Here is a 22983-nt window from a genome sequence, read left to right as displayed (position 1 = left end):
TGGGTTCCCATTTCCTTCTCCAGGGGATCTTTCCCAACCCACGTCTCCTGCGTTGGTAGGTGAATTCTTTACCACTGAGCCACCAGGGAAACCCATATATATATGTTTTAAGCAAATACTAAGCTGAGCTGCAGTTTCACTCTCACTCATACTGCTTTGGGAATTCTTTAGGGGAGGGGTACAACTAGGGTAATTATGGATGGAATGCCAAGCCAGACTTCAAACGTCTTGGCTTCTGTCAGGAAAAAATGCTATTTACAGAGAACTCAGTGTTGCTAATATTCCTAAAATTGCCATCAACTGCTCTTCAGTTGGTGTTTGTTGGCTGAGGCGTTTTTAACAGGAAGGTGTGGCTGGAAGGATGTCTTCCCCATCTCAGAGAAACTGTGTCAGGAGACGGGGTGGTGCAGCGTGGGGCAGATGAGACTGAGAGCTCTGGGGGCAAGCTGACGAGCCAAGTTCTCGGTTCCTTTGATATGTCAACTGCGCTACCCGTCTACAGGAAACATATATAAAATTTTATTGGAGCAATCCTGCCCCCTTTACTGACATAAGGGAAAATATAAATCGGCCAGAAATAATACTAGCTAGCTAGAGCAGCAAGTGAGGCCAAAGTAACACCACCCAGCGTAGCGCTTTACCATGAGTGTAATTTCACTGACTGGGAGGGTAGAAGCCCAGGCTGGGTTGATGAGCAGAGCCCTGGGCGCTCTGGGACAGGGCTGGCCATGAAGGGGAATGTGGGAAGACCATGGCTATTGTGGCCAGGCACCAGCCTGCCGTCCACACCTTCTCTGAGCCCCAGTTTCCATACTGGCAAAGGGTGGATAAAAATTCCTACCTCATTAGGTTGTTGTATGGATAAAATGGGAGCTCGTGGGTGAAACCAGGGCATACAGAGGCTGAAGAGCAGGCGCTCAGTACATCCAATGATTCTGGGTTTCTGCTATCACTCAGCACACATGAGAACCAACCCCTGAGATTGTCTTCAGACCTTTTTCTCTTCAATTAGTGATGCAGTGTCAGTTGGATCTCTCCCTTCCTTCCTGTCTGCCATCCATCCATTCATCCATCAGCCCATCCACCCAGATGTCTTTTTGGAACATTGATTCCAGGCACTGAGCTATGTTTGGGAAATATGATGTGTGAGCAACACAAACATGGACCCTGCCTGTGACAATGTGAAGCAAGACAGAAAATTCAGCCCATTTTACAATGAGGTGAAATGAGAGGAATGATTAAGTACTGTGTATAAAGGGGATGGAGAGCAGAAATAGCCAGCACTGACTGCTGAGGGAGCCCCTGGATGATATGCTGAACATGAGCACCTGAAGGGTGAGGAGTTAGCCAGGCAGAACATCACGTGTGAAGTGGTGGAATGCTCTGGGGGGAGGGCAGAGTCGGGTTCCCTGGAGTCCAGCTTAGACATGACACATGGTCCCCAGCAGAGTAGTGCCATTAAGTCATGCTCAGTGAAGGCATGGGAGGTATGGGCAGTGATGACACCAGGGTCAGGCCCTGAAGGACCTCAGAAGCCAAGCTGAGGAGTTTAGTGTAGCTTGTGTTTGTTTATGCCAAGCTGAGGCTTTCCAGGTGGCTCAATGGTAAAGAATTGAGCCAATTCTCCTGCCAATGCAGGAGACGCATGTTCATCTCTGGTTGGGGAAGATCCCCTGGAGGAGGAAATGGCAACCCACTCCAGTATTCTTGCCTGAGAAATCCCATGGATAGAGGGGCCTGGCGAGCCACAGTCCATCAGGAAGCAGAAGAGTCTGATACGACTCAGCGACTGAACAGCAGCAGAAGAGTTTAAACATTATGTGGATGGTGGATAAAACCACAGCAACTCGGCAAGTCATGAGAAGGTCCCCTTTGGGGACCCTTCATGTGTAAATGTGTAAGCCTTGAAGGCTTCCTTCGTGGCTCAGAGGGTAAAGCGTCTGCCTACAATGCGCGAGGCCTGGGTTTGATCCCTGGGTCGGGAAGATCCCCTGGAGAAGGAAATGGCATCCCACTCCAGTATTCTTGCCTGGAAAATCCCGTAGACTGAGAAGCCTGGTGGGCTACAGTCCATGGGGTCGCAAAGAGTCGGACATGACTGAGCGGCTTCACTTCACCTCACTTCATGTGTAAATGAGGGGGGAGAAGATGGTCACCAAGGTTCCTTCTATGGACTAATAGAGGCACTTAATTTCTGCAAGAATTTAGCCAAGACCTGGGGATGAGCCCTAACAGGTTTAGAAAGTGCTGCTTCTTTGATGGAACAAATAAAAATGCCAGTGGCTCATACTCTCTGTTCAAATTATCTTTAAATGCAGCCCACAGCCTTTTCTTTCACGTTATTCCATTTGAGGCCTGGAAACATCAGTTACCCAGAGCCAGGCTAAGCCAGAGACAGCAAGAGGTGAGCTCTGGTCAAGGAAAGGCGAATCTGAGATAAGGCTAAGCTTGACATGACATTGGCTTTAAGTAGAAACCCACCCAGATGGCAACAACACCTCAGGATTAGCTGAAACAAAAGAACATCCAGAAGGAACAAAGGGCTGTATGTTTGTGAGATTCTGGAACAAGATGCCTAACTGTGGTTGGCAGGATCCTAAATTAGAAGATGTCCTGGTGGATTTATTTTGAGCAGATGGTTATCTTTTCAGTATCAGCATCTGTTTCTAAATTAAATCTTGATGCTGGTGGGAATGGAGAAGAATGTCTAAGAAGGCCTGGCCGGGTCTCTGCCTCAGGCAGCGCCTCTGGGTGGCCCCATCCTCCTCACTGGAAGAGACCTCAGGAAGGTGCAATTTCTCATCGCTGGGTGACACAGAAAATCCTGGCCCCTATCATGCTGGCAACTTCAGAAACTCTTAGAAAGCCTTGCTAAAATTGACTCCTTCACATTTTTCAGCACAACTTGATCCTAAATGTAAGTTCCTTTGTTTTGCTCTTCTAGAGCTTGAAGTAGGTGGGGAAGGAAGATATAATTGTTCTCTTACGAAATCCACTGCTCCCCTGTTCTTTCTGCTTCCCCAAGGCAAAGGGAGGCCGAAGAGGAGAGGGAGGCAGAGGAGAACGGAGAGGTAAGAAGGGGAGAGACTGAGGAAGTGAAGGTGGATAAGGCAGGGGGCAGTGCAGAGGGGGCAGAGAGGGGAAAGATCCCGAGATGTCTGCGCCTGCCTCCAGACAGCTGCCCACCTCTCCCCTGCGGACCCTCGGACCCCGAGGATGCAGCTCCACCTGGTCCTCACAGAAAGCCACAAGAGTGGTGGCCAGACTGAGCAGGTCAGCGCTAGAGTCAACGAGGGGCGACGGCAGGCACCGGCAAAGGCTGTGGAGATAATCTCAAATTCACATATTTGTTCTGAAACATCAGGCTTCTCCACTGGCTCAGTGGGTCAAGAATCTGCCTTCAATGCAGGAGACACAGGAGACAGGGGTTCGATCCCTGGATCAGGAAGCTCCCCTGGAGAAGGGAATGGCAACCCACTCCAGTATTCTTGCCTGGAGAATTCCATGGACAAAAGAGCCTGGTGGAGTACAGTCCATGGAGTCACAAAAGAGTCGGACAAGACTGAACAACCGAAGAACAACAACAAAATTCTGGAACGTCATCCACGTTTTGTGGTTGACACAAACCTTCCTTCCCACACCCACATCTCTCCTCCATGACCGTGTGGTTGCCTTGGTCTCTATATGCCTAGGACCGAGGTTACAGTCATTACAACTCCGGCTCCTCTAGAAGCACCCAAGGCGAGGCCGAGGGAGCCCGTCGGGGAATCCCGGTTGCCATCAGAGATGTGGTACTTGGTGGCAACAGCAGAGATTTGCGAAAAGCATGAGCTCTGGAGTCTAGTGGCTCAGGCCCACAATCCAGCCTGCCTCCTACCAGAGGTCTAATCTGGGGCAAATTACTTACTCCCTGTTTCTCTGTTTCCCAGGCTGCAAGTTGGAGATGACACCAGTGCTTGCCTGCCTGCCTGTCTGGGAAGGGTGTGGTGAGGATGAAATAACACACCTAAAGCACGTGGGGCAGCGCTTGGCCCATTGCACGTGCCATACGCAGAGCTCGTTCTTGTCATTTTACCGTGATAAAGGAGATCAGTTTTAGACCTCAGTGTCTCTGAAGTGGGGGCTAACCCACGGATAAGAAGACCACATCTGTGGAGAAGTAGAAAGCTCCTTCAGATGACTTGAGTCTCTGCTGAGAATTATTTAGTGAGTCTAATACCTAATATCTGGTCTTCCCTGGTGGCTCAGTGGTAAAGAATCTGCCTGCCAGTGCAGGAGATGTGGGTCTGATGTCTGGTTCAGGAAGATCCTCTGAAGAAGGAAATGGCAACCCACAATATTTTTTCCTGGAGAATCCCATGGACAGAGGAACCTGGTGGGCTACAGTCCATAGGGTCGCAAAAAGTCGGACACAACTGAGCAACTAAGCACACACACACACACACACACACATGCAAAGAAAACAGGATAACTCAGAGATTACAAAATGACTTCTTTAACATTGATCCTGACAGAACCTCAGCAGAGGAAATGAAACTTTTGGCAGCCAGATGGGTCTTGTAAATGGTAAACCAGATCTTGTCCATCCTTGGTCCAAGATGCTATGATGGTTCCTAAGTTCTTCTAACAACTACAAGGCCTATGTGACCCAGCTCATCTCCTTTCCGAGCACTTCTTCTCACTCCAACCCCAGTGCTCCTCCTGCAGACCCTCCCTTTGGGCACAGGGGTTTCCCTGCCTAGATCTCCACATGGCTAATTCTCCGGCCTCCTGCGAGTCTCTGCTCAGACCTCATCTTCTCAGTAAGAGTCCATTTAGTTCTCTCCCTGACCTACTCTGCCATTCCCCCAAGAATAGCTCTGGCTCTGCTTCTCCTTTTCTCCATATCATTGGTAACTGTCTAACCTACAATGTGATTTGCTTTTTCATTATGTTTTGTTGCTGTTGCTCAGTCGCTCATCGGGTCCGACTCTCTGCAACGTTGTGGACTGCAGCACACCAGGCTTCCCTGTCCTTCACTATCTCCAGGAGTTTGCTCACACTCATATCCATTGAGTCAATGATGCCACCCAACCATCTCATCCTCTGTCATTGCCTTCTCCTTCTGCCCTCAATCTTTCCCAGCATCAGAGTCTTTTCTAATAAGGTGGTTCTTTACATCAGGTAACCGAAGTATTGGAGATTCAGCGTCAGTCCTTCTAATGAATATTCAGAGTTGATTTCCTTCAGGATTGACTGGTTGGATCTCCTGGCTATTCAAGGGACTTTAAAGAGTCTTCTCCAGCACCACAATTATCTCCTCTCCATTAGAATGTGAGTTCCTGGAAGGCAGAAGCCTTGCCTGTTTTGTTCTCAGGTGATTCCCCAGTGCCTGGCACCCAGAGGACTCAATACATATTTGCTGGACAAATAAGAATCTTGCTTCAGTGCTACTAGGGCAGCAACCTCCAGTGAAATTGTTTGCCTGAGACATAAATGACTTCCCTTTAAAGTACCTCTTTCTCTTTCCGTAGTGCCAGCTTGCATCTCTCGTGCCGTGGCCCACTCCCTCCTCAGCCCCAAGTGTGCCATGGGCCTTTCTCCTGGCCGTGGGGCAAGGCTGAAGTGCCAAGCCCATGGCTGCTGCTCCTGTCTCAGCTCTCGGGCAGAGTTCCGGGGACAGTGCTCTGGGCCTGAGCTCAGGTCTTGCTCTCAGGTCTTGCTCCACCCGCTCAGGAAGAGGATGTGAAGCTCTGAGTTCTCACTGTCAGCCCGAGGTGCCCATGAGACAGTGATGCTCAGCCACCCCAGCTAAGGAGGCCACCAGTGCTCCTGGTGGCAGCAGGCGCCCAGGTGTCTCCAAAGCTGGGGGCTTTGGGGGGGCGGCATTCGCCCTGCAGCACAGCTGGAGGGTCTCTAGCAGCCCTGAGCTTTGAGCCGTGGATCCCGCTCCGGCCCTGCCTCTCCCGACTCTCCCACGCCTTGTTAGCGCCTGCACCACAGGTGGGTGGGGGTGAAACCTGGTCTCTGGCAACCCTGTTCATCTGGGGTTCCGGCAAAAGAGGTGGTGAAACTTGGGTGAGACTCAGGGCAGAGAAGTAGTTTTGGATTGCAGTTATCCCTCTCATCTCTAACCTCATTACTGAGAATAAATGAGACGGCTACAAAATAGGACTAAAAAAGGAAGATGAAAGGAAACACGTATTTCATAAAAAAGAGGAAAGATTTTCTTTTGGTCTTGCCCACCAACTTTTGCCACGTCCATGATCTCATCTCCAAAGACCTGAGTGTTTTTTTTTTTAATAATAGCCCATAATTACTTAATCATTCCAGCTCTGCTGTTTGTTCTCATCTCTAAGTGCCAGATAAACATGCTGTTTATTAAGGAGATAACCTAAATTCATGGAAAAATCAAAACAATTTGAGAACTTCTGAACAGCAATCCTTGCCTTATAATTAAAACATGGAAAGAGCAGAAAAGCCTTCAGATACTAAAATGGTTTCCTTCTCAAGGTCTGTTTGTTTAGAAACTCCAACTTAAAAATTTAACTTTCAACCTGAGTGTTAGTTTCTGCACTCAGAATCAATCTGCTCTGCACATCAATAATTCTGAACCAGCATGTGAGCTGCTGGTGAGCTCTGGGGTACCTTGAACCCTTACCAAGGTGTCTCATCACTTTTGATCAGTGTGAAAACTGTTTCTGTTGGGCCATGTGTTTCAGGCAGAACAGGAATGGCTGAGCTGAGGGCGTACTCAGGAAAGGGGTGGGCCATGGTGGGAGAGGGAAGAAGCACCCAGAAAGCCCCATGTCTATGGGAACGTTGTCTCACGAGTATATGGGAGAACTCAGCTAGGGCACTGGCCAGGCAGGAATGGCCACGTGAATAGGCCACAACTGTGAAGGCACTCTGAATCCCTCAAGGGTGCCATGAAAAAGCCTAAAATCAAAGTAAGACAGGAAGACTGAGGACCACCCCTCTAGCCTTTGATTAATAGGAAGTGTTACCATGGAGAGAAAATTATGCAAAGAAGAGGATTTTAAACCCTAATACGTATCTTAAGGCTAGAATGTGATTCTGAAGCTTCAGCCAAAGTCAATGGACATAAAAGAAAAATACAAAAACAAAACAAAAAATAAAAGACACTGGATATGAGATAAAAGTTAGAAAACACAAAAAAGAAGATAAAGAAAAATAGGTCATTCTCCCAAATCATCCCCCCCTCCCTCTCCCACAGAGTCCAAAAGACTGTTCTATACATCTGTGTCTCTTTTGCTGTCTCGCATACAGGGTTGTTATTACCATCTTTCTAAATTCCATGTATATGCGTTAGTATACTGTACTGGTGTTTTTCTTTCTGGCTTACTTCACTCTGTATAATAGGCTCCAGTTTCATCCACCTCATTAGAAGTGATTCAAATGTGTTCTTTTTAATGGCCGAATAATACTCCATTGTGTATATGTCCCACAGCTTTCTTATCCATTCATCTGCTGATGGACATCTAGGATGGGGAACACGTGTACACCCGTGGTGGATGCATGTTGATGTATGGCAAAACCAATACAATATTGTAAAGTAAAAAATAAAAAAATAAAATAAAAAAAGAAAAACAGGTCTTTGGATTAACAAACAAACAATATATCACCTCCCCCACCACCCCCACCCCCATTACAAGCCCTGTGGTCCGTACCTTCCAGCGAGGCCTGTAAGTCTTTTATGTTTTGATCTAGAAGCTGTGAAGGAAGGAATCCTGAGCCTGCCTGGGGCCTGGGGTCCAGCTCTCCTGGGGCCGCAGTGGGCATTGGCTCCTTCAGCCGACCGTCTCCAAACACAGCAGCCCACTCTTTGCTGAACTCGCCCTCTTCCAGGGAGGAAGCATTGAAGATTTCACTCAACAGCAGCAGGTCATCTTTGTCAGCACCTTCAGGTTCTGGGGTCCCTGCCATTGGGCCCAGGCAAGCTGATTGAAGTAACAGAGCACAAAACACATCACTCCCACAGGCCTGGGTTCTAGGGAACAGATGTTGTAGGGGCTGGGCTGAGACAGACCAACTAGATTTTTTTTAAAGTTAATCAAAATATAAATTAACCCTATTACAGCCCTTGAGAAATTTCCCACTGAAAGCAAGCACGATCCTGTGCGGCCTTCCTGTTGAGACAACGCCCTCTCCCCCTGTGACCCCCAAGCCTCTTGCTTGTAAAAAAGTTTAAGCTTCCGAGGCCTTCCCAGAGCACCAAAGAGCAAATTTAACCAGAGAAGTAAAAAAACACAAAAATGAAACAGAAACAAAGAATAATGAAATAAGACCCTGGGTTGGCCAAAAAGTTTGTTTGGGTTTTTCCATACTGTCTTACAGAAAAACCTGAATGACTTTTTAGTCAACCCAATCATAATAGCTTAGGCATAAAACAAAGTCAAGGACATTTAGTTTCTCCTCAAGGGCTATATAGATAATATCCTGAGCCATATCCTTGAGTTGTTTTGCAGATACTAAAACTCCCACCCAGTGGAGGAAGTTAACTACCTGCTGACCACCAGCACTTAGACAGGCTGGAACCAGATGATGACTGAGATTCCTGAAACATCACCCTGTTACCTCACCATCAGCCAATCAGACAACTGTACATGAGCTGATCAGGCACCCTGCAACCCACACCTGTTCCCTAAAAGGGATCATGGAGTTTGGGCCTTTTGAGCATGAACTGCCTATCCTCCTTGCTTGGCCCTCCAATAAATGCTGTACTTTCCTTCACCACATCCAGTGTCAGTAAACTGGCTTTACTGCAAGTGGAGCAAGCAGATCCTTGTTTAGTTCCCCCGCATTTCCTTTCCTTCAAAGCAAGTCCAGTTTCTGAGCATCAACAGAATTGCATTGAAACGGATGCATGGATATGTGCTCAGTCGTGTCCAACTCTTTGTGACCCCCTGGGCTGTAGCCCACTAGGCTCCTCTGTCCATGGGATTTCCGAGGCAAGAATCCTGGAGTGGGTTGCCATTTCCTCCTCTAGGGAATCTTCCTAGCCCAGAGATCGAACCCCCATCGTCTGTGTCTCCTGCATTGCAGGTGGACTCTTTACCAGCTGAGCCATCAGGGAGGCTCAAATAGTTTCCATAAAAACTCTATAGAGTTTTGGTGTCTCCTTAAGATAAAAACAAACTTACTATCAATACATTTCTTGGATATGAAACAAAGCCAGGCTTGAAGGCATGTTGGAGATCTTAGTTCTGGTTTCTGTAGCTTCCTGAATCTTCCCACAGAAGCCCGACATCCACAGCTGAAGGCTGCCCTGCCATCCGGCCTGAGGAGGGGAGCCGCATCGCAGCCCAGACTGCCCAGCAGACAGGACGATCAGAGGCACCCTGCAACCCACACCTGTTCCCTAAAAGGGATCATGGAGTTTGGGCCTTTTGAGCATGAACTGCCTATCCTCCTTGCTTGGCCCTCCAATAAACGCTGTACTTTCCTTCACCACATCCAGTGTCAGTAAACTGGTTTTAGTGTAAGTGGGGCAAGCGGGGGGAGCAGAGGTGTCAGGAAGTCTAACAGTGACCAAGAAAGACGTCCTCTTCCCGTCTCCTTTGTGGCACGGCAGCTGCATAAAGCAAAGGAAGGTGAATCTGGTCTGCCTGAGGGCAGCAGTGAAAATGACAGGAAAACAAAAGCAGTAAAGGATGAGCTTCACAGGCCAGAGGTGCAGCCCTGAAGGGTTGGCTGGACCACAGGGGTGGACACTGGGCCACCCTTTCCTTGCTGTGCAACTCGCTTGAGATCCTTACCCGCTCTGGGCCTCTGTTTTTTCATCTACAAAATTATAATGTTAATAATGTCCACTTTGGAATATCCTCAGGAAGATCACAAGGAATATATCTTAAACCTCACTGCTGCTCCAGAAGAAAGACTTTAAAGAAGAGACTGATTCTTACCATATGAACACTGACAAAATACTAAATCGTGAGCACAGGTAAAGCGGAGGCAGTAATGATCATGAATCCTATAACTTTTCATTGAGTTTTCTACATAGTTTAAAAACTAAGAACTGATAGGTTTATTAACTCTGGCCACGTTGTCATATCTAATTGCCACTTGGAAACTATAAACATTTCTGTTGTAAGTCATGAAGAGAAGGAACAATCATGATTTATATTTTCTCTGAGCTAGATTTTAATGCTGATACTGTCACAGTGAGATTAAGAGGTTTTCCTCAAATATATGAGATACTTCTTTAAAGTCTTCACTTGTGAATTAACTAAAGCTCTTATCTCCGTTGGTTTTATTGGATCTATTTGCAACCACACTTTGTAGAATGACTGGGGAGATCTGGAGGGTGCTGAGCAGACTGTCTATACATGGCGGGTGGGGGAGGAGGAATACAGGCACTTTCATATCAGTGTGGTTTAAAAATAGTGGCGAAGGATCACCATATTTGGACAGCTGTCTAATTTCAGCATTCTCCTGTTTGTGTTATCACCGAGCTTTGCACCAAGACCTAGCCTGTGGGTGTGCTGGTGAGAAGAGGAGGAAGATGGCATTTTATTACGCCGGCTTCCGAGATGGTTCTGTGGTGACGGGGGCGCTCAGGAACCACCCAGGCCTGCTCAAGGTGGGAAGGGCCCGGCAGGAGAGGCGAGGGCCTCACCGCTGGGAGCGGAGGAAGGAGCCTTGGCTGTGACAGGGCGTGTCCGCCAACACTCATCTGGGCGTCCCTTCCCACTTCTCTCTTCAGTCTCTCTCATCATCACCCTTTTCACACACATTCACTGCACAAAGCTCAGTACTTCCTACTTTCAGCTGGACCTAATCGCCCAAACCTTTTCTCATGGTTTCCTTTCGGGCCTGACTGAAACCAGATGATTGCTGAACCAAATCCCCTTTATTGGAACCAATTCAAGGCGATGTCTAGACCCTAGAGGAAGAGAGGACTTTACGGGAGCACTCAGAATTGTGTGTGTTCCTCCCAAAGTCACTTTACAGTCTCCCTTGCTTTCATCTAGATGTCAATCCAGGGAAGATCGTGACCAGAGTGAGCAACAACAAATAATACACTTGGAGAGCCTTTTGAAAATAACTACAGCCTGTGACCTAAAGGGGAAGGAAATCCAAAGAAGAGGGATATATATATATATATATATATATACATACATACACACACACACACACACATACACACAGTTGTTTCACTTTGCTATACAGAAGAAACTAACAACATTGTAAAGCAACTATTCTCCAATAAAAATAAAAAAACCCAACCACAGACTGGAGAAGCTCTACCTTTGTGTTTACTGTTTATGCTGTGAGATGGTATCTAGAGTAGCCCTCTGTGGTTTTGCTAACTTAGCATCCCTTTCCTCCCTCTCTTTACTTTCTCTTGGGGAGACCCCTGCTCCTCCTTATCCTGGTGAGACACCAGGTAAGATGCCTCACCGCTTCATCCCAGGTGGACCCGTGACCTAGGCTCAGCAGAGTTCTTCGTTGCTCAGGCCATGGTGACTGGCTCAGGGGTGGGCACAAGCCAGGGGCTTCCCTGAGTTTGGAAGATGGAAGCTGGGAGGAAGATGGGCTCTCTTCTTTGGGATTCTAAGTTCTAGGGATGCAGAGTTGAGGCTCTCAGTGATGATGGAACCAAACAGGGATGGAAACTTTCGGAGTTAGAATCCTGACAACATTCTTTAAGCCCCTGGATCCAGCTTTTCTTTTCTTAAAAACTTTTTATTTTGTACCGGGGTATAGCCGATTAACAATGTCATAGTTTCAGGTGAACAGTGAAGGGATCAGCCATACATATACATGTATCCATTCTCCCTCAAACTTTCCTCCCAATCCAGACAGATCCAGCCTTTCTTGAAGTCAATCCACCCCTGTGTATCCTCAGCTACATGGACCAATATCCATATGTTCTTCTATTTTCTTTTCATATTAAAGCTAAACTGTTCAAAGAAGAATTTGTTACTTCCAACTAAATGATTCCTGACTAATAATCTATCCTATCCAATGCAAATTTAGTGACTAAATGAAAAAAGGACCCATGGGGAGGATGTTATTGTCCCGAACTGGTTTTGAATAGAGCTCTTCAATTGAAAGGGGGCTTCCCTGGTGGCTCAGCTGATAAAGAACCCGGCTGCCAATGCCGGAGACATAAGAGACTAGGGTTCAGTCTCTGGGTCGGGAAGATCCCCTGGAAAAGGGCATGGCCACCCACTCCAACATTCTTGCCTGGGAAATCCCACGGACAGAGGGGCCTGGAGGGTCCGTGGGGTCATAAAGAGCCAGACATGACTGAGTAAGCACATACACGCACACACACAAAACCACTGAATGTGGCCTGTTACTTAGTGTCCTGCTTATTTAGCAGTTACAGCAGGCTATACTGTGGCTGTTTTCTCTTTTAAGAAAACTTGTTAGCTGAAAGCAATGAAACTGACACCGACTTGAACCAGAAAGCAGGGAAACCTCCCAATTATTGCCCTGATAATTAAGACGCTTGAAATGATTATACATCACTTGTAAGAAAAACGTAATTACAATAGAAAAGTTCAGGTTTAGGTCTGTAACCAGACAAGTCAAGACTTGAAAAATAACACTAGTCAGTCGGCTCTTAAGAATCATGCTATCATTTTCTTTGGAAATAATTCAACTCAACTGTGAGAAAACGAGAACACAGCTAGATATGATAAGAAGCCGGTGAGAGCTACAGCTGGAGTCAGAGCTTCCACCCCTGCAGGCAAGCAAGTACCAATCCTGGCTTTCTGAGCCCCATCCTGTCTTTGTCTTTTTTTTTTAATGATTTTATTTATTTATTTTTGGCTTGGTCTTCATTGCTGTGCGGGCTTTTCTCTAGCTGTGGCGAGCGGGGGCTAATCTCTAGTTGCAATGCACAGGCTTCTCACTGCAGTAGCTTTTCTTGTTGTAGCGTACAGACTCTAGGCACGTGGGCTCAGAACTTGCGCCTCCCGGGCTCTAGAGTGCAGGCTCAGCAGTTGCGGTGCACGGGCTGAGCTGCTCTGTGGCATGTGGGATCCTCCTGGACCAGGAATTGAATCTGTGTCTGCTGCACTGGCAGGTGGATTCTTTACCACTGAGCCACAAAGGCTGTCTGCCTTTGTCTTACAGAATGAACAAAGGCGGCGGAGATCGCAGGTGCCAAGTCCACAGACACTCCTCCAAGCCCCCTTCATGCCCTTGCGAGTTCCCCAAGTCTCCATGTTTACCTTCCCAGCAGTAACCCAATCACAGATACGGCTACAAACATAAAGGCCAACACGCATGACATACTCCAATTCTCACTGCTTGGCCTCCAACTCTATGACTCCTCATGCACCCCTCTTCCTTTGCGACATTAGCCCCCACTGTACTCTCCCCGTGTTGGGAAGCCTGCTCCACCCCAGCATTATTCCAACTCTAGCATCTGTACTCATTCATCCTCCAAGGCTTCTCCCTGGCCTCAAGTCTGTGCACACTCCAATAGTGTCAATCTTCACTTGATACTGCAGTTACTGCAGTCCCCCCCAACACCTCCCTGGTGGCTCAGACGGTAAAGAATCTGCCTGCAATGCAGAAGACCTGGGTTCAATCCCTGGATCAGGAAGATCCCCTGGAGAAGGAAATGGCAACCACTGTAGTATTCTTGCCTGGAGAAGTCTATGGACAGAGGAGCCTGGCAAGCTATAGTCCGTGGGATTGCAAAGAGTCGGACGCGACTGAGCAGACTAACACTTCCACTTTCACTTTTTACCCACCGCCTCCTGTCAAGTCACTGTTCAAGTTTCTTCTTCCTTCTATAGCCACCCGAGCGACTTTGTTAGCACCCTTTCTGGGTCTATCTGTAATCAAGTTCCTGGCCCTGCTCTACACTGAAGTGGCCCTCTTGAAGGTTAGCAGTGAGACCCTCGTGGCAGGTTCCAAGCCCCTATTCTGAGGCTGCTTTGGTCTCTTTAGCACTCTGCACTACTGCCCACTCTGGAAATGCTGTCGTCTCCTGGGCTCCCCAGGAAGTGGCTCTCTTGGATGTCCTCCTGTCTTCTTGACTATACTTTCCCTGCCGCCTCGTCCTACTCTGGTTGCCCTTGAGACTTCCTCCTAAGCAATCACCTCTCTCTTCCCTACATTCTCGGCATAGAAGATCTTCTGTGTTCTGGTTCTAGTGTCACCTGGGAACAGTCTCAAGCCCCTGTCTCCAATTCCAAATGCTTTCCTGAAACTCTGATGACAAATTCCAGCCTGGGGGCCCTTAGGGGCTGGCCCACTGCTGAGCCTGGTGGGGCTCCATAAAAGACACTCTCCCTTTGTATGTGTATGTGTGTGTGTGTGCACGCTCAGGCGCTGCAGTCATGTTCAACTCTTTGAGACCCTGTGGACCATAGTCCACCAGGCTCCTCCGTCCATGGGATTCTCCAGGCAAGAATACTGGAGTGGGCTGCCATGCCCTCCTCCAGGGGATCTGCCTGACCCAGGTATCAAACCTGGGTCTCTTGTGTCTCCTGCATCAACAGGCAAGTTCTTTACCACTAGTGCCACCTGGGAAGCCCCTCTGGCTGTATACTTTTGCTTAATTCAGCTGTGAGGTTATCACTCCCTTCCTCAAATAACATCCATGGCCCCCTCTGATTGCTGAGTGAAGTGATGCTCCTTATCGTGGGCTCAGGACCTCTGTAGTCAAGCTCTAAGGTAGCCCTTTCCACAGCTCACCAACATTGCCTTCAGGGAAGTCTGTGGTTCAGCAACACTCTTCTGCCTGCTGTTCTTCACACATACTCCCCCATCTTCCCATCTAAGAACCTGCTGTTTTCCCAGTGAAATGCCCAAAGGGAAGAGTCATACTCTGAAAGGATCTTATAAATCATCTCCTCAAACTCATTTTATAGATGAGGAAAGAGAGACCCAGGCTAGATGACCTCAAGGTCATATAATTTATTAGTTATGGATTATCTGGCTGGGGACCCCTGGCTCACAAGTCAAGATGTTTTCTCAGTGCTGCACACTTCAGAGCCTATTAAGGATCACATATATAAGCAAATATTTAAATTTTCGTAAAGTCTGTAGGGTTTCTAAGGTCATATAGCTCCACTGGCTGCTAGGCAAAATTCTTGGCTGCAGGCATCATGACAGAATGGCCAAGATGACAGACCCTCTCGTCATCTTTGTCTTGCTCTGCCCAAGGCTTCAAAAATCAAACCCCATGTCTCTGCAAAAACATTCCTTAGGAACACTGATTCTGACCCAGTGAGTTTTCAGCGAGTGAAAACTGACATTCAGAGGCAGCGCTAGAGTTCAGACTGTGGGTGACAGAAAACTAAGGTGGGAAAAGGGTGACCGCCCACTCAGGTGACATTTCTGAAATCATACCGAGTTTCATGACCTCAGCAGAAATTAGGAGCACAGAAGATGGAAACATGAGTGCACAGACCCAAAATGAAAGCACAGGAAAGCAAACAGATAAATGTCACGGCAGTTCCCTTCATCTGTGTGTGAAACAGGAAGGCGCTCGGGTTTGCTCCCGGCTCCCCGCTCTCAGCATTATGACTAATTGTAAAGGCCTCACGCTTGAAACACACATGAAAAACCCCAAACACCAACACTATCCTCACATCACCCAGAAGACAGCACGGGACAAAGATGGGTAGGAAACCACCTTAGAAAACTAACAAGAAAAATAGTCTTCATTATAAAAGGCCCTGGGAAGAAACCGTACTTGCTTAGAATTCAAGAATACTTCTAAAACCTCCCTTCTGGTGAAAAAAGACATGGATAATAATAGCTAGCAGATGGAGGAAAATCCACTGCACCCACTCTCTGGGACACACACCCACAAACACACACACGTCAAACAAAAAATAAAACAAAAAAAACCCTCCTCCACGAGCGAAAAAAACCCCAACAATGCTAGACCCTGAGCAGACACTCAGAAATGCTTTTTCATGATCCCCAAGCCTGGTCCTCCGTTGTAACGTTAGAATTTAACAAGCAAGCAATCTTACTAGAAAACTTGACACCTGGAGCATGGGTAAATCTACACAGAACACTCCAGACTATAAGGTGATCAAGTAAGAACAGTACTCGGTTTTAAAAGTGCACCATTAGCTCATGAAAGGAAGCAACCCAGCAGTTCTCCGTAGGACACTGAGCAAGACAGGGAGAAGGGAAAGTTTATGAGAAAAGACATAGCTGTGAGGAAGCAGTCAGATCCCTAGCCAGCTACACATACATGGGTAAGTATAGGAGGGGCTTCCCAGGAAGCTCAGCTGGTAAACAATTTGCCTGCCAATGCCGGAGACACAAGAGACTCAGGTTTGATTCCTAGGTCAGGAAGATCCCCTGAAGGAGATGGCAACCCACTCTAGTAGTCTTGCTGGAACATCAGAGGAGCCTGGTGGGTGACAGCATACGGCATCACAAAGAGTCAGACACGACTGGTGCGCACATGCACACACACACACAGGGGACCCTTCTGAACGACTGAGAAAGACCTGGGGCAGGGACAGAAACATGTGTTACTGATTCAGGCTACAGCTCCTCATCCAGACCTACTGAGTGAGGCTCTCAGTCATTCTGAAGTTTGGCCAGAATTCAGAATCGCAAGTCTGTATGGAAACCGAGGAAGCAGCCGAAGACAAACATTTTAACTGTAATATGAACAATCAAAAAATTCTAAAATTCGTTCAGCCAGTCCCATCTGAGAGAGGGATCTTTTGGATGAAACCAAGTTAGGAGACTTAGGTGAGCTGAGTGGATGGAACTCTCTTCTGCTTTATGCCATCACTTTCTGTTCAGTTATCTGAGAGTTATTTTTCTTGGCCCAACTTTGAGGAACACAAGATTTCTACCTGTTCAGTTCAGTTCAGTCGTTCAGTCATATCCGACTGTTTGTGACTCCATGAATCGCAGCACACCAGGCCTCCCTGTCCATCATCAAATCCCGGAGTTCACTCAGACTCACATCCATCGAGTCAGTGAGGCCATCCAGCCATCTCATCCTCTGTCGTCCCCTTTTCCTTCTGCCCCCAATCCCTCCCAGCATCAAAGTCTTTTCCAATGAGTCAACTCTTCGCATGAGGTGGCCAAAGTACTGGAGTTTCAGCTTCAGCATCATTCCTTCCAAAGAACACCCAGGACCGATCTCCTTCAAAATGGACTGGTTGGATCTTCTTACAGTCCAAGGGACTCTCAAGAGTCTTCTCCAACACCACAGTTCAAAAGCATCAGTCCTTCGGTGCTCAGCTTTCTTCACAGTCCAACTCTCGCATCCATACATGACTACTGGAAAAATCATAGCCTTGACTAGACAGACCTTTGTTGGCAAAGTAATGTCTCTACTTTTGAATATGCTATCTAGGTTGGTCATAACTTTCCTTCCAAGGAGTAAGCGTCTTTTAATTTCATGGCTGCAGTCACCATCTGCAGTGATTTTGGAGCCCAGAAAAATAAAGTTTGACACTGTTTCCACTGTGTCCCCATCTATTTCCCATGAAGTGATGGGACCAGATGGCATGATCTTCGTTTTCTGCATGTTGAGCTTTAAGCCAACTTTTTCACTCTCCTCTTTCACTTTCATCAAGAGGCTTTTTAGTTCCTCTTCACTTTCTGCCATAAGGGTGGTGTCATCTGCATATCTGAGGTTATTGATATGTCTCCCGGTAATCTTGATTTCAGCTTGTGCTTCTTCCAGCCCAGCATTTCTCATGATGTACTCTGCATATAAGTTAAATAAGCAGGGTGACAATATACAGCCTTGACGTACTCCTTTTCCTATTTGGAACCAGTCTGTTGTTCCATGTCCAGTTCTAACTGTTGCTTCCTGACCTGCATATAGGTTTCTCAAGGGGCAGGTCAGGTGGTCTGGTATTCCCATCTCTTTCATAATTTTCCACAGTTTATTGTGATCCACACAGTCAAAGGCTTTGGCATAGTCAATAAAGCAGAAATAGATGTTTTTCTGGAACCCTCTTGCTTTTTCGGTGATCCAGTGGATGTTGGCAATTTGATCTCTGGTTCCTTTGTCTTTTCTAAAACCAGCTTGAACATCTGGAAGTTCTACCTGTTATAACCCATGAATTGAGGCTAAGGATCATCACATGTGGTCACAAGGTGATTTCAGAGCCACTTCCAAGTATTTCAAACTGTAACTCAGTTTCTTCTTCACTTGAAATGTTTGTATAAACTGGCCAAATATTGGTTTTCCATTACATTATCTATTTGTTGTTGTTCAGTCATTAACTCGTGTCTGACTCTTTGCAACTCCATTAACTGCAGCACGCCAGGCTTTCTTGTCCTTCACCATCTCCTGGAGTTTGTTCAGACTTATGTCCATTGGGTCAGTGATGCCATCTAACCACCTCATCCTCTGTCGTCCCCTTCTCCTCCTGCCCTCAATCTTTCCCAGCATCAGGGTCTTTTCCAATGAGTCAGCTCTTCGCATCAGGTGGCCAAAGTATTGAGCTTCAGCCTCAGCATCAATCCTTAGAGTGAATACACAGAGTTGATTTCCTTCAGGATTGACTGGTTGGATCTCCTTGCAGTCCAAGGGACTTTCAAGAGTCTTCTCCAGCACCACAATTTGAAACTATCAATTCTTTGGTGCTCAGCCTTCTTTATGGTCCAACTCTCACATCCATATATGACCACTGAAAAAACCACAGCTTTGACTAATGGACCTTTGTTGGCAAATTGTTATCTCTGCTTTTTAATATGCTGTCTAGGTTTGTCATAGCTTTTCTTCCAAGGAGCAAGCATCTTCTAATTTCATTATCTATTTAGTAGGAGAAAACACATTTCACTATGACACTGAGTCAGAGTGATTTTCTGGGCCATGGTTCCTGGGGAATTGTGTCCTTGCTGTTGTCAGAAGTGGTCTGCTCTCTGACAACATTGCACCAGGACTGACTGTTGAACAGAATCACCACTGAGAGTGAACGGGCCCCCATGCAGCAGGGTGCTAGAGCTTACAGCCCCACCACCAGGCCTATAAAGTCAGCCTTCCCTGGATTAAGCTCTTTTTAACTCTTGATTGTTTAATGTCTCACATACTACAACCAGCATTTTAAATTGAGATTTGGTTCTTCTGGCAGTTTTCCAAAGGGCACATATTTGGAAGTCAACTAATTAAGAGCATTCTCTTCTTCCATCACCTCAAGTTCTTTGTACACTGAGGGAATACTTTTATACTTGGGGCTGTGTTAATTTTTAAGCTGATGCTACCCCAGGGGCTGCAGATGCAGAAGAAGCAGATAGAGGGAAAGAATGGCTCATGACTCAAGGAGGGCTTTGTGGGCTGGCAGTGATACAGGGAAAGGAGAAATTATGTCAAACTGCATTTAACCAAGAAAATTTGTAAATACATTTTTCTGCCTGAGAATGAGTACACAGTTTGAGGAAGAGCACGTTCATTTCTTTATCTTCAGAATTAAATTGAGTGCTCAAAAAAAAGCCTATGAGCTGCAATTCGACGAAACAAAGATTGTACCTTTAAACCAACGAGGTGTGGAAGTAGTTTTAAATAAGGAGAAAGATAGCAATCTTATTCCAGTGAATCTTGGCCCATGGGATGGAAGAAGCTCATGACTGTATCTTGGAAAGGAGCATTTCTGACTAAATTCTGAGAAGAAATGCATGGCTACTGGGTTAGCCATGTACTGCTATGACCAAGTTAAAAAAAAAAATCAAAATCCAAAAGCAAGAATATTTTTTGGGAAGAAGTGGGGAAACATGAGACTGTGGACTCAAATGTGCTTGTATTTCTGGAAAGAAACACTGCAGGGATGCAAGACGGGAGGGAGTGTTGGAACAGAGAGGAGGGTGGGTAGCAGTAATGTGGGCGAGAGGTTTGTTTTTTTCCTGTATATGTTTTTATTATCATTTTGTTTTTTGCACTAATGTGAACACACCACCTACTCAAAAATTATGCTTATTAAAATAATGAAATTAAGTAGGAGATAATAAAAACAAAGGACAAGCTATATAAACAAGAGGTTTGGAATAAGAGAAATCATATTCCTATCAAAATAAGTTGAAGCTTATGTATGAATAATTCGTTAACTGTTAAGACTTGCTAAAACTAGGTAGGAGGTACCTATTACTTGTTACATTATTATCTTTATCTCAGTTTGTAAGACTGAACTATTTCCTCCTCCAAAAATTAATTTGTTTGAAAACACCTTTATTTCATCAAAATTCTATCCTTAAGCCAAGGGAGAAATGATTTTATGAAAACATAGGCCATGTAATGGCAATCTGTATTATTACTTGCTTTTTTACTTTCATAATCTTATGTGATTTCAACATTCACAAATAAGTAGACATTCTGATAAAATACACATGGACCTTCATGAAATATTGCATGGTGGAGTGAAAAATTAATAAGGAAAGCAGGTTTCTGCACTGAAGTTTATATTCCTTAGCCCTGGAAACTCTTTTTCTAAGCCCTGGAAACTTAATGCTAGAGTTTTGTTGCCTTTCCAATTTTGAAAAAAATCTTTAACCAATGACCTCTGTTTCCCAGACTCTCTCCTCTCACACTCTGGGAACTAAATCCAAATCAAGCAAAGACTGGATAGAGAAAGTTGTCAGCCCTAGGTAACTGGGGCCATCAGGATATCTTGGCCCACTTCTAGTCCTGAAAGAAACCTGTCAGTCCAGGGCAGACTGTATGCCAACCCCCTGGGGCAAGAGATACTCTAGAATTTGGATGACAATCTCAGGGATATTTTGGACCCATGGTAAATCAGGAGGAGACTCTTGGTAGGATGAAAAGCAAATGCTATGAGCAAGCTGAAAACACTCAATTTCTTGGGATCACTTAAAACTAGGCATGTCTCATCCAGACCCACAGTTGTGGAATCTCCTTGAGGGGCGACGCAGTAAATGACTTTTGGGTCTGGGGACTGGGATGTGGGGCCTACCTAGCCAGCAAGCTCTCCCTTTGCATTTAAGTAAGGCTCAGTGAAGATGAGCACTGTGCATCAGCATGGCAATATTTCTTTTTATTTTTTTCATAATTAGATTTTTTTTGAAAATTACATAAACTCATAATTTATAATCTATTTATTTATTTGTTTATTTTTGGCCATGCCATGTGCTGCATGTGGGGTCTTAGTTCCCCAACCAGGAATTGAACCCATGCCCCCCTACAGTGGAAGCTCAGAGTCTTAACCACTGACTGTCAGGGAAGTCCCAGCAGGGCAACACTTCTAATCCCACATCTCAACTGCTTACCATTTAGAGAGTCCCTGTGTCAGAGATATGAAAGACCCTTTGCATACTTGATCTTCGAACCTGAGAGTAACCCAGCAAGACTGTTGCTACTGGTTCCAATTTACAAATGAGAATAACTGAGGCTAAAAGAGTTTAAGGATGAAGCAAGTTACTTAAGGCCATAGAGATTATTTATAAGAGAACCATATTCAAAAGTCAGGTCTGTCTGATTCTGAAAGCCATGTTTTTTCTACTCCCGCATACAATCTCTGACGTAGCACCTTTTAGCTTTACTGGTTTGAACATTATAATGATAACGGATCTGCACATACTCTTTGTGCATGAGGATATTTAAAGTCACTTGGCCTTCCCTTGTGGCTCAGATGGTAAGGAATCTCCCTCCAATGCAGGAGACCTGGGTTTGACCCCTGGGTTGGGAAGATCCCCTGGAGAAGGGAATGGCAACCCACTCCAGTATTCTTGCCTGGAGAATCCCATGGACAGAGGAGCCTGGCAGGCTACTATTCATGGGGTTGCAAAGAGTTAGACACAACTGAGCAACTTTTACTTCACTTCATAAAGACAAATGGCAGTTACCTAAAAGCAATTGCTTGGGAATGCAAAGCTATTCAAAAGATAAAAATTGCATTTGCCTCCATGTAACCACAGTATTTAAAATATTTTAAAAAACTGTAACCCCAAAGAAATGCATAAATCTTACCACCTTCCTCGGGTTTCATGTCTAAAAGTTCATCTACAGGTTCATTAGAGGAGAAGAAAGAAAAGAAAATTATGTCAGTTTCATTTTGTAAGGAGTTTGAGTCAAATTACTAAAATTGAGTTGTTTTCCTTAATCTGGATTACCTGAGCATGCATTATGTGTAGAGCTTTTGTCTAAGGCAGATAAAACACTTTTTCTATCTTCGGCTGTAAATAAAACACATGCATTTGGTTATCACCACTTCAGAAAGGTGTGGAGTTCATATACTAACGTGGTATAAGGTAAGCACATGCTTCAGGAACAAATGTATCTGAAAACTCCCTCAGGCAGGAGCAGGGGTCCTCAGCTGACATTTTACTCAAGCAACTGGCTCTCAATGAACGCCGAATTAACTGCCCTGAATCCTTGATTTGTTTGGTAGAAAAACTATATGCCACTGATCTAACAATTCTCCTTCCAGGGACACATGTGTGACTTAAGTACCCAACGACAAATTGCTGGGGCTAATGAACCTCAGTCACATGGCCTGGCTAAAATAAAAGGGCAGATTACTGGGTGAAAGAAGCCAACCTGTAAAGGCTACACAGCAGGATTCCAACCATATGACATTCTGGGAAAAGCCAAACAATGGCGACAGTGAGAAGACCAGAGGTTGCTAGAGTTTGGGGGAGGGGAAGACGAATAGGTGAAGTCACAGGGGATTTCTGGGACAGTGAAACCACTCTGCATGATACTGTAATGATGGATATGTGTCATTATACCTTTGTGAACACCTACATACTGTACAACATCTAATGTAAACTATGGAACCTGAGTAATAATGATATGTCAATGCTGGCTCACTGATTATTTACCCTGGTGGGGGATGTTGCTAATGGAGGTGTCTATACATGTGTGGGGGCAAGGAACATGTAGGAACTCTTTTTCCCTTCTGCCCAATAAAGTGTGTGTACACAACAGCACAGCCTTAAAACTTGGTTTGCTCATATGTACATTAGACTTTCTACAAGTCCCAGAATAAAAGGCAGATGGCACTTCTTTATAATGGCTTCCATTCTATATATCTATGAAACAGGGTGATCGACAGGTACAATCTCAAA

At 45.8% G+C, this 22983-nt stretch overlaps 1 protein-coding gene across 8 annotated transcripts in view; it reads right to left on the bottom strand.

The window, feature by feature from the left end:
- The window catches only part of ICA1 (islet cell autoantigen 1), a 163248-nt gene that overhangs the window by 7230 nt on the left and 133035 nt on the right, over nucleotides 1-22983 (bottom strand). For 7 of the 8 annotated variants that reach the window (XM_070369792.1, XM_070369791.1, XM_070369794.1 and 4 more), the window contains exons 11-13: nucleotides 22027-22089; nucleotides 21884-21916; nucleotides 7671-7940 (exon numbers count right to left, since the gene is read on the bottom strand). In XM_070369792.1, coding sequence (XP_070225893.1) covers nucleotides 7671-7940; nucleotides 21884-21916; nucleotides 22027-22089 — 366 coding nt within the window. The remainder of the gene's footprint in view (nucleotides 1-7670; nucleotides 7941-21883; nucleotides 21917-22026; nucleotides 22090-22983) is intronic. The other variant, XM_070369797.1, reaches the window with a different exon arrangement.

This window comes from Bos mutus, chromosome 4 (genome assembly GCF_027580195.1).
Source record: "Bos mutus isolate GX-2022 chromosome 4, NWIPB_WYAK_1.1, whole genome shotgun sequence".
Classification (NCBI taxonomy): domain Eukaryota; kingdom Metazoa; phylum Chordata; class Mammalia; order Artiodactyla; family Bovidae; genus Bos; species Bos mutus.
The sequence above is the reverse complement of the archived record's forward strand: the minus strand, read 5'-3'. Positions and strand labels throughout refer to the sequence as shown.